General features: G+C 42.7%; 1 protein-coding gene across 4 annotated transcripts in view; it reads right to left on the minus strand.

Moving 5' to 3' along the window:
- pola1 (polymerase (DNA directed), alpha 1) overlaps positions 1-12,662 on the minus strand; it is a 68,640-nt gene that overhangs the window by 11,270 nt on the left and 44,708 nt on the right. For all 4 annotated transcript variants that reach the window (XM_047568622.1, XM_047568621.1, XM_047568620.1 and 1 more), the window contains exon 34: positions 6,457-6,573. In XM_047568622.1, coding sequence (XP_047424578.1) covers positions 6,457-6,573 — 117 coding nt within the window. The remainder of the gene's footprint in view (positions 1-6,456; positions 6,574-12,662) is intronic.

The following is a 12,662-nucleotide window of genomic DNA, read 5'->3' on the forward strand; positions in this document are numbered from 1 at the left end:
GAGGTGGGAGGGAAACGAGAAGAGCAAAAAAAAAAAAGAAAAATGAGAGAGAGAGAGAGAGCGAGGGTAAGGATACAGAAAGAAGTGAGGGAGAGAAAAGAGAAAAGAGGGGATCAGGCCTGAAATACCCTCCCTCATAATAGTTTGTTGTGATAAGCCATTGTGAGAGAGGCATGCGAACAGCCGAGGCTGTCAATTTGATTAGCCATTATACTGCATGTTTAATTGCAGTTATTGGCTCGTCATTTCCCTGCTACGCCGCAGAGGGCACGCTAAGCCCCGACCCCACACTGCCATCAGGTGTGCGCCGAGTGCTTTATTATTACCACCAGGAAGAATCCCCTGACAATTCCTGTGTGTCAGTGTCTCTGTGTGTGCGTGTGTGTGTGCGTGGAGGGAGTTTGTGTGCGGCCATTATACCTGCCAATCGGCGGTTGTGCGTAATTGTAATTTCAGTTTTTACTGCTGTGGCATAATCAAGTGGCGAGAGTATCTAATGCAGCTAAATGCAAACTATGTGATGTGTGAAAGAGTGTGTGTGTGTGTGTGTTTAATGGCTTTCGATGACTGCCCACATGGCACGCACAGCTGTTGACCGTTGATGCACTGCCTAGTCAACAACCAAACCATGCACATCCCATAATGGAGCCTCGGTTACGGTTGCCAAGGTTGAACAGGCTCGGGTCGGCACAAACACCGCGCCGCCACGTCTTCCTCTCGAAAAAAAAAAAAAATAAATCCGAAACGCTAACGCGCGCACGCTCGGCGCTCAGACAATATAACGCTGATTTGTGGGCGGTTCCGGGGGCGCCGCGCACCGACTGACTGACAGGTGTCAGAAAGGCGTGGCCAAAATGTTACAGGGTTGTTATTGAATTTAGAGCCTCCTCAACCCCTCCCTCGCGCGCACACCTTCCTCGTCATTCAGCTCGCCGCTTTGTTCCCCGCACTGACACCATTTCAATTTGCTCCACAAATCTGCAGCATTTTCAGCCTGACTGCCTAAGGAGCAAACCAGCTGTGAAATTGCCTCTCTCCCGGGAGTGTTGCCCCCCCCCACCCCCCCCAGACACACACACACACACACACACACACACACACAGCCCCCACCTCGTACCCCTTTGCTCCCCTTCAATCTCCAACCCACCACACACACACACACACACATCCCGGCAACATGTATGCACTGCAACAGTTATGCAAAAAAAAATAAAAAGAAGTGTGTGTATACGAAGAGGGAAAAACTAGAGAAAATGGAGTCGGGATGTATAGAATAAAGGAGGGAAGAAAAGACGGAGGCTAAATCATACAAATTGATCCAAATCACAGAGCAACAGTGTGAAATGGTTCGCGCGGTAAAAACGAGCACTCAAGACTTCCTCAGTCTTAAAAAAAACACCCGTCAGTATCTTTTAGGGCGACACACACACACACGACCTCCGGAGAACTCCGCACAACGCTGTCGCTCACCGGTGAAGCAGTTAATGAAAAGGTAGTCGGTCTGACAATATTTCTATGTGTGTATATGTATGTATGCGACCAGGGGCAAACACACACACGGATGGAAAGTGTTGCAGGAAAAGCATTCGGCGGCGGCGGCGCAGACGAGGCCTTCTCTCCGCACTCGGGTTTTGCTGCAAACATGCCTTGTAAATACTAACGCCACAATATCCGAGCCCTCGCACACAACAACTGCAGCTGCAGGAGGAGAGAGGGATCGAGGAAGGGAGGGCGACGGAGAGAAACAAACATACATTTCCCCCCCTTCCCTCCACCTCCCTCCTCCTCCTCCTCCTCAGCTGTGAGGCCACGAGGCTTTAAAACTCTTGAGCTTTTTAGATGCGATGAGCGTTATTGCCGGTTGTGGTAGTCACGCCGATCAGCTTCACAAGACACCATAATGAGTCAATATATGTAAATCTTTACTAGGCAAACACGGCGGGAAACAAAGGCATTTAACTGGTGCTCTCGCCTGCAAGCCTCCAACGATTCAGCACCGGTAATTTCTCCCCATTGAAAGGCATAATTGCCTGCTATTTGAAGATATTCATGCTCAATTTTTGAAATTAATTTCAATTGGGGGGAAATGTAGAAATGTCAGCTCCAGTGAAAGGGATTTGATTTCAATTATCCTCGCTCAAAGGACTGTGATTTCCAAATACACTTAAGCAAAATTATGACAAGAATTTTTGTTCGGCAAAATTCAGTGTTTAAAGAGCGATTAGGCGATAATGGGGCAGCTTTGAGCCGGCAGTGAATGCAGCCGTCTCCCTCTGAAAGGCACTCAATTATCTCTGATTGCTCCCGCTATAATGTATCAAATAGAGATACCTGCTATTGCCGTAATTTGTGTGAAAATTAACATGCTGCAATTTCCACTAGAGGGAAAAAGGGAGCTCTAATGGGCGCCTGAGCGTACATCAATAAAACGAGGGGAGAAAAAGAGAGACACAGAAAGGGAGGGTGAGGAGGAGGAGGAAAGAAAGAGCAAGCCAAGAGAAGAGAGAATGAGTATAAGAGCTAAGGAGGGGAGGGAAAGAGAACGAAAAGAAAGGAGCAGTGGAAGAAAGCGCTGAATAAAGGGAGGAAAGAAAAGGAAAGTCAGGACAGAGATTCGAGGCAGGGTGAGAAAAAATAGCCTATTTGAGTTAAGCACCGCGAAGGGAGGGAGGGAGGGAGGGAGAGAGGGAGGGAGGGATGAAGAGGGAGCGATAGAGGAAGAGAAAGAAATTTAATTTACTGAAAATATTACAAATTGCACCTGTGCATAACTCCCCCAAATTACCAACCAATCAAGGCAGAGTGCCTATTACTCTCCCATTACATGGAGATCAGATCACGCTCTGAATCTGTGTCCAGAGGGAGGGAGGGAGGGAGGGAGGGAGGGAGGCAGAGACGAATAGAGGAAGGAGCAGTGGAGGAGAGGCGGCCCCCACAGCGATGGAAAATGTACCATGATGCAACAGCGAGCAGAGAACGCAGAGTCACAAACAAGATGCTCCTTCACAGAAGCTCCGGCAGAGACGAGAGCTTTTTAGAGGAACGTACACAAAAGAAGAAGGAGAAGAAGAAGAAGACGACGACGACGACGACAACTCGTCGGCTCATATTAGCTCCATAATCTATAATGACACTGGCAGACGGACAGAAAACGGGGGGAGAGCAGCCAGCGATGCAGAGGGAAGAGTCCAGCTGGACGCAGACGAGTCGGACGAAGGCTTCAAAAAAAAAACAAAACTTAAAAAAAACACAGTGCATTGGAAACTGGTGGATTCCTCGGCCTTTCCTCGATCCATCTACCACCAGCTCCAGCACCCGTGAATGGCCTCTTGAGTGCTTTGCATAATTAGCAGCAATTAAGTATGTAAGCTGCTGGGCTATTAATCTCCATCCACTGGCTGGATTCAAACAACAGTTTTGCCTAATAATGAAATGTCAATGTTAGCCCTCTGTGAATCATAACGTGAATGATTCATGGGAGAAGAAAGAAAAAAAAAAAACATGTCTAATAGAGAGTTCAGCAGCAATAATTAGGGTTTAAATATCTTGCTTAAGGGCACTTCAGCAGGACAGATGCCGTATGCATTGCTAGGTCAAAGCTGTGATATTAAATTCTAATAATTACGCACTTAAATTCAGTTTTTTTTTTCCTTTCTCCATCACTCGTCTCCTACTTTTGCTCAAAATCTACTCATAAAACCTGCAACTGGACGATAGAAGACAGAAAAAGATTTTACACTACAGGTTAAAAAGCAGCTTTAACGTCACATAAACGCACAACCCTCCACTCAGGCTTGTTCCCACATGACACGAGTAGATAGATCACGCACTTGTGTCGCCTCTCCACCGGTCCAGCACTAAATCAGGACGCCCCAGAGGGCATCCTGAATTCTCGGCGCAGGCTGCCAATACGATGGATTTCAAACACTGTCTTGGGACGACGTGCTCAACAAGCTAAATTTAACACCTTTAATGCAGAAACAAGTGCTGACTGTACTTTCATTGCCCCGCAGTAATGAGCGATGGAAATAAACACGTTGCGAAAGAGCGTCTGAAACGCGGGGAATAAAATATATTCTTTTATTTGCATGCTTGCACATTCAGCATGTGAACATTTGACCTATGGGACTGAGGCCGTGGACACGTGATGAGCTACACTTAGCGAGGAACCTCAAACCGAACAGCTTTTATATAACACTGCAGGACACGGACGCTGTCCGGCTCTCTCTGTAACAACGCCACCCAAACACTAGTGGGCGCTGTGTCTGTTTTGTTTTTAACAGTTGGGTTAATTTTGCATCTACGAAACTCCTCAGTTAACTTTTCCTCAATGTGTTTCATCTTCTTTGATCAATCAAGTCAAAGAAAAAAAAGACGGAGAAGAAGTCAATCACAAAATCTGGGTCGCAGTTACATTTTTGCACCAGGCTACGATGCTAAGATCCGAGCTAGCACCAAGCATGTGGCTATAATAGCGTCTGAACTGTAAAATTAAATAAAAAAAATGGGGAAGAGTTGTTGACTGACTGAACCAACAGATTTGAAAAGCAGTCAAGAGACATATTTTTACAGATATCCGCCAAAGAAAAGATAAGTAAATGGATCACTGCACAGAAACGTTACTTCTCAATAAAGCTCTTAGCATTAGCATCTTTTATTTAGCTACATTTAACATAACTGAAATGATCTAAAACTAACTGAAACTGAGGCTAATCCACTTTTCCAAATTCACACTAGTTCGTGTGGATCATTGTCGAGTCCAATTGTCCTTAATTTGATCTGTTAATCCACATTTATCCTGATCTCTCTGTAGTTACTGATGGATATTTAACCTCCATCACTTATCTAACTGTGTTAGCTACTTAAGCTTGGCACATTTATTATAAATTATACTTCTATACAGTGTAAATATATATGTTTTATTTTACCTTATTGTATTTCTGTATAAACTAACTTGTATTTCTGCACCATCGTTCCTGCCTCTGTTTCACCTATAAATTATTATCTTACAGCAAAGACAGCGGGACTCGAAATTCCTCCGCCGACATTTCACCATCTCATCTCAATCTTATTTTGCACCTGGAAAACGCGGAGGCTGCACCAGCCACTTTGTGGTCTCACTTCAATCCATTCAATCTAATCTGTGCCTTAGTTTTTATATTTATCGACATGGTTTTTTTTTGTTGTTGTTGTTGTTTTTGTATTTAACTGTGGGTTTTTGGAGAAATGCAGCTTAAATCCTCTGTATGTGCTGCAGAAATGACACTAAAGGAGACTCTGATGTCGAAGTCCTCGGCTTATTTGTCATTGTATCGTCACAGTGTTGAAATCAAAGGGTTTTTTATCTTTTCTGCTTTTCTTCACTGAAGCTGTAACATGAGTCGTAACCACGACGTCACAATCCTTTGAAAGCTGCAGGTCAGTTTTACTCATACGTTCATAATAATCCTAACTTGGCGAAATTGTTTAATCAAATACATCTTTATTATGCATTTGCTGCAATGCAAAAAAGTTATTAAGAAATTTGAGAAATAAGAGAAGGCGTCTGTTTTGTCTTATTTTAGTCACAGAAATATTAATCTTCAGTTTCTAATATACTTTCTATTCACGTTACAAAGCAATTTGAAGGTTTTACTCCTTGTAAAACCTGTGCAGGGACATAATGTACCAAGTCTGATTCCTTTCTTTGATTAAATTTGATGTAGAGAATCTCATAGTTTTTATGCGAGGCGCGGGGTAAACTCCACTGCTTACACAGATATACATAACCATGTAATCAAACGCGGTCGGGTCAAAGAAGGGAACGCAAAATGAAGACAGGCTGCAGTTTTTAGGGTGCAGAAAGGGTGCATGAGTGAGCGCGGGGAGTTAAATGTTTTATTCAGCCTGCGGTTTAAAGTGCCACGGCCCTCAGGCGCAGCGATGGCCGCCTAAGTGGCTACAGTGACAGCAGAAATTGGCCTTCTGGTTTACAACCTGTCGCCACAGAGCCAGACACAGCAAAGCAGCCGGGTGGTGGCGGGGGTTGAGACAGATAGGAGCAGAGCAGATAAAATAAAAAAATAAAAATTTGACATGAGAGAGTTAAGGCAAGAGCCTGAGAGAGGAATAGTAGGAATGGGACAGAGGACAAAAAGTAGATTGAACCGTCTTGCTCAAATTGAAAGGGAGAGTGTTTCTTTTAAATCCAGTGGTCAAACTAACAAAGTGTTCATCAGACGGACACCGGGCGCCGGACAGGCCGATGCTTGTTATGGCTGAACTACCGTCCAGCTCTTCCAAAAAACACACGGAGGCCGTACATCTGAGCCTATATGTGACACTAATGAGCAGAAAACGTATAGCACGGCTCCATAGCACCATCACCTGGAAGCGAACGCCAGGAATGTGTGACGGTGTGTGGATGCAGCATCAGTCTGCGTCTCATTACGACGATCGAGAGTCTGGGAGCTTTACCTCGGGTCGAAGCGTCGCTCGGGTGCAGGCGGAGCAGATGGGTCCGTGTCGGGAGAAGGCGATGGGCAAACGTCTGGTCCTGTTCTGACAGGCCTGGTCCTCGCACACCAACCAGCCCTGAGACAAGACACACGGAGACGGGTCAATGAAAGCTGCAAACTTCAGTTTGGATACACGGCTTTCATTTATAAATTGAACATCTTTCGGTTTTCGATTGTTGCTTGCACAAAGCGAATACACATGAAAATAACCTGCTGCTTAATGTGGGGGTCAATGTCTTTCAGGCCAGGACCCACAAACACATGAAGAGACTAAGTAAGGACCCCCTTTGCATTAAATATTAATCTTTTTAAATAATGCACAGGTTCAAATATTCATTCTTTTTATTTCAAACATGTGCAATAGTAGCGGGTGGTCATGCAACTGCCTGAAAATACAAACATAGCCGACATAACACAGCTAAATTTTTTCCAAACATCGCTAAACAATTGACAGTTCCAGGATTTAACTTTAAACGTAGCTAAATGTAGAAGGGACACCAGCCATTGTTAGCTTCTCTTCTGCTAATATTTCTATATCTGGGGACTGACTTAGGAGGCTATCGACCAATTGTGGGGAAAGAAATTTAAATTAATGGGGGGGAAATTAAAAAAAAAAATAAATAAAAATGTCTAATCAACCAAAGATTTTGCGTCCCCCGTGCAGTACCTCTGCAGAACCTCTAGGGGCAAAATAAAACCATAGTAACAGGCAATGAAAGTAAAGTTTTAAAACACAAAATCTCTTCTCAGATCTTTAAATCTTGAAATCTACTTTAACTTCCTGGTTTTTCTGTTAAAATGCATCAACGCGTCCACGTATAAGATCCATCCAACACAAGAGCACAGAAGGGCACGCATGAAAAAAAAAAAAACGAAAAAAAAAAAACACACATCGACAGCCGACCGCCTTTTCTACCCTCCGTGATTTATTTATAAAATGTTTTCATGTCGGCATTTATTCAGTCGATAAAGGTGTTTCTTGAAAATTGACGGGAAGAGATGAAAAAAAAAAAAAAAAAAAAAAAAAACTTTTTGTTGCCTCGAGGTGCTTTAAAAACTGTTTCTGGTAATGAGGAAATTTTGCTGAAAATTGTTGCTTCCATTTAGCTGCTCTAATTCTGCACAACAATCTGACAAGAAAAGTACTCGTGGAAAGAAGAAGAGAGAAGGGAGGGCGCTGCTGCTAGTGATGTGTGTGTGTGGGGGGGGAGTTTGTAAGAATAAAAATAAAAAGAAAGAGGGAGGTTTACGTGCGACTTCACGCACCGCCGCTCCGTCTCTTTACATCTCAATGTATCTTCAGCTGCGTCCTGCTCAGACGGGCAGAGCACTGGGCAGCCAAAAAAAATGGCAGTAGTTAGGACCTCCTGGGGTGAGCTGGTGACCTTGGGCAGGTGCTGTGGTCTAACCCTCTCAATCTCCCCATATTCTTCCAGATCCCCCCTCCTCCCCCCATCTGCTTCTTATGCCCTGTCATTACTAAAGGGGGGGTTGAAAGGGGAGGGGGGGGTTAATGCCCAACTAATGACAGAGCATAAGACCCACCACCACCATCAGCGCTTTCCTTTGCTCCTTTCCAACATCTATCCATCACTCAAAATAAACCACTGCACCTGTCTCCCTATACGCTCACACATACAGGCACGCAGTGCTTCTGATTGATTTTTTTTTTTTTTTTATGTCCGCCTTTGTCTACTCTCTTGATCAGTTTTGAGCAGAAAGAGAAAAAAAAAGAGAGAAGAAGAAGAAATAGCAGGGATTTTATGATTTATATAAAACACAGGTACCTTCAGTACCATGAGAATCAGCCAATACAAAGAAAGAGCGCGTAGGGATGTTATTTCTAGTGCGACTGACCATTTAAAGGGACTTTAAAGACACAAACGGGGCAGTTTTGATAAAAATGAAAAGGATAAAGTTGTTTTTGGTGTAACAAATCTAGGTCACAACTAAATATATAATAGGAATTTTTTTTTCCCCTTGAGGATCTGGATCTATTTTTCTTGGTGTTTCACAGTTTCCTTTGATTCCCCAGACATATAATATAATATATTTGGTTAAAAGTGTTTTTTGGAGTGTAAGAGCCATTATAAATTAAGCGTCTTTACTGTTTTTTTATGAGGAAGTTTTGTACATATACAAAACATGGAAAAACCAGTTGACGCTCTGTATCAAATAACTGAGATTAGAGGCAAAAAAACAAACAAACCAAAAAAACCTTGATTGGGACATTTCTACTTGAATGCGATTTGAAGCGTCTTTAAAAGATGTAAAACGAGTCCAATTGCCTTTGTTTGAGTTTTGTGTTACGATATGAGGCTGAGATTATTGTCTTATTCGCAGTTTTCTCATGTTGTTCAGTGACAAAGAACGACTTGATTTCAAGACAATTGGGGTTTTTCCTTTAGGATCTGTGTTTGTTTTTCTTGGCGTTTCACAGTTTTTTTTTCCAGCCATATAACCGGTGGGATTGTTGGTTATGTGAACAAATAATTATGTTTTTGTATGTGAACTCAAAGAAAAAACTTCATATGCTTTATTTAAGTTTGTTAGTTGGTTATTTATTTGGTTAAAATCCTGTAGCTCAATTTATTTTGGGGGAGAAGAGACGTTTAGTGTCTTTACTATTTTTTATTTTGTGCAACAAAGCTTCAAAATATGATGAAAATCCTTAAGGAATGGCCTGAATGGAGGTTCTTTATTTATTAATGCAATGCAGAACATATACACCGATCAGCCACAACATTATGACTAGTGACATAGTGAAGTAAATAACATTGTTCACCTTATATTAGGAAGGTGGTCATAATGTTATGCCTGCTTGGGGTCGGCCTACATTGGATTGACTCTTAACTTTAGTTGCACACATACATGCATACATGGTCCAGCAGAATACAAGTAAGATGACAAAAGCCCTTCCCCGGGGAGGACACTTTGTATATATACAAAACATGGAAAACCGGTCAATACTCAGCATCAAATAACTGAGATCAGAGGCAAAAAAAAACCCAAAACTATTTTATTGGGACATTTCTATAATGAGGGAGATCTGAAGCGTTTTTAAGAGACTTTGTCTGAGTTTTGTGTTGAGATTTCCAGCTGAGCTGTGACAAAGCACGACTTGATTTAATTCACTTTGATTAGAAAGTTGCAAAACAGAATATAAGCTTGATTAAAAAAGGAGAATAAACACTTTATAAGTACTGTACAGGGGTTGCAACCTGTTCAGTACAGAGCCAGTGTGTAAACAACCGACCTTTAACAAGCTGCTGGAAGACGTTACGTCTGCCCGGTACGTCTGGCAACACTAATTCTTAAATCTATCTGCTGCTCCTGGCAACACTTTCAGAATCACGTATGGATCGAGGAGGACAACAATCATCCTAATTACCTTCTTGTGTTTCTTTGGCCTTTGTTGAGGTGATTCATATTTCATTTTCATTCTCGTGTCTGGAGCAGTGGTGTCAAATCCATCTATGCATCTATTTACTGGTATCTACCTTCCTACCTATCCATCCATCCATCCATCCATCCATCCATCCATCCATCCGTCCATCCGTCCATCCATCCCAATCTATCTATATTCATACAGAAATAGGAAGGGCACAATGAAGAATGTATAATAAACCCAACCTCACTGATTTAACAAGTAATGAGAATAAATTTCCAATAAAACACACATTTGTGGCCTTGTTCCATTGACTTATTTCAAATGAAGAAAAGTTTATTTCTCTCAAATTCAACAGATTTAGAAGGGGACATGAAGGGGGATAAAGGGGATGGAAAAACTCACTTTTTGAGTGTGTGGTACTAGTCCTAGTCTAGTTTAGTCTAGTCTAGTCTAGTCTAGTGCTAATCCACGGTTTGGTTTCCCAACGTTATCTGCGTGTTGTATGAATTCACTGTTCTTGACGCTGGAATAAAAGAAGACTAACGTGGTGGTTACTATATGGTGGAGAATCTACACTGGTGTTTAGCTGCAGTGATGTTGTTCTTCATATTTTAGGTCTTTGTGTAAGAATCTGGTAAAATATTTTAGTATTTATCGCTCTAATACTTGTGGTTTATGCTTTTATGGGTCGACCGTACGCACTGATGTAGCTTCAGAAGCTGCAATGATAAGCTGAGCGGTTGCCGGGGGCAACCACGAGACTCAACTGTCCCGCGGGTCGGATGTGGTTGAGTTTGACATGTCCTGCTCTAGAGTATTTCCTCAAGACGAGACATGAGGTCTGGCTTTGGAGATACAGTTTTTTATTTTGACGTTATCATATCATCATTAACCAGTTAGATGAGATCTTAGCTGCCGAACTGCAGCATCCATTTGACTTAAGCCACAATCAACAAGCTATTCTACGATATTCTGTGCCTATTCTCCTCTAGAAGTGAGATTTTAACATATGTCGGACTGATTTAAGGTTTACAACGTGATTATCTTTCAATTAATTTAGAACAAAGTGCATACGCCCTGTATCGTTTTTATGCAGACGACACAACCATTTACTGTGTTGCACCATGAGCTGAGCAAGACAAAAGCTGCTGCCCAAGCGTAAAAGAGATTGCCAAGGAACAGCCATAGAGCTGGTTCCATCTCATAGGTATTTGGGTTTCCATACTGATCAACACCTCTCTTTCAAACCCCATATATCAAGGCTCAACTCAAGGCTTTTATTTTAGGAACAGGTCTTGTTTCTCCCGTGGAGCTAGGAAATATCTTGTGTCGTCAACCTTTCTCCCACTGCATGATTATGGGGACGTATTATATATGCACGCTTCAGCCACCTGTTTACGCTCTCGCTTTTTTGCTAAACGCTGTATGTCACTGGGCATTGCAGTTTGTCACTGGTTGCACAAATCTGACCCGCAAGCAGAATGGTCAGCCTTGTCCAACAGGAGATACATGCATTGGATGACTTTTATTAATAAAGCTCTCCTTGTTGTGGTGTGGTCCCGTCCTACCTACCATCCTTCCTTGATAAGGAACCAAGGACATCATACCCTACGGCCGTCTGACTTCCTTATACTGACTCTGAGTGTTTACGGAAATGGGAAAAAGGGCATTTTGCTATGCTGCTCCCTATGCATGGAACTCCTTGCAATCTGTCTTAAAATTGCCTGATCTGATGCCATTTGACAGCTTTGCGGCAATTTTTTAAAGAGAAGAACTCGAAAGCGTTGGCGTTCGTTGCTGCTTTTAACCCATTTCGAACCTGCTCATTTTACTTGTATGTATGAATGATTGTAATTGCAAAAAGAGATTCTCTATCTGAATGAGCTCACCTGGTTAAATAAAGGTCTAATAAAAAACATAATAATGCAAAAGGTGCATTTTTATACAACTGCACAGGGGGGCGTAGGTGCAGGCATTAAGAGTCGTGCTTTAGTCTACACACAAACAGACTCAAACACACACACGGATCAAGCCAATCTCTTCTAAATGAAAAGCAAACACACACATATGTCCCAAATCAATTAGAAAGTCCCAGAGTTCACAGCTTCACCCACAAACCCCAGCTCCTAATTAGCTAAACACCTCCGCCGCTCTTGTGCAAAGAGCCGGGCACCATGGGAAATCATGGGAAAAAAGCCTGCCTCACTGTCCCTGATAAAGACGTACGCGGGACAATGGTCGGTGGAGGTGGGAGATAAGGAGTACGGGAGCGAGAGGCTGTTTGACCGCCGTCTTTTTTGTGTATTTCTTATGACACGGGCCTCGGCACACACTGCCGTTCCCATGGGACGGCGCACACACACACACCCGAATAATCGGTGTACGCGCAAACATAAAAATCAATCGGCATTCACATGAATTAAAATTAATAAGGCAGGCATTAAAGATGGACGAGGTTTAAAGGAGGGGCAGCTACACAGAAAACCGCTCTCCTCAAAACGATTTGTAAAATACGAAAAGAAAAATAAGATTAATAAGTGTGAGCAAAAAGGAATAAAACTAAGAAACACATCAGGGTAAAAAAAATAAATAAAAAACATCTAATTGAGGCATTTTGCCAGAGCGAGGGTGGGGGGGGTGAGGGGGTGTATAGTCGGACGTGAGAGAATAAAGGCTCATAATTGCATAATTATAGCAGCGGATACCTGACACACTGAATGCAGACGTCAAATGAGTTCCACATAATTTAACCAAACAGAGGCAAGACCAGGCCA

Source organism: Mugil cephalus, chromosome 18 (genome assembly GCF_022458985.1).
Source record: "Mugil cephalus isolate CIBA_MC_2020 chromosome 18, CIBA_Mcephalus_1.1, whole genome shotgun sequence".
In the NCBI taxonomy this organism is placed as follows: Eukaryota; Metazoa; Chordata; class Actinopteri; order Mugiliformes; family Mugilidae; genus Mugil; species Mugil cephalus.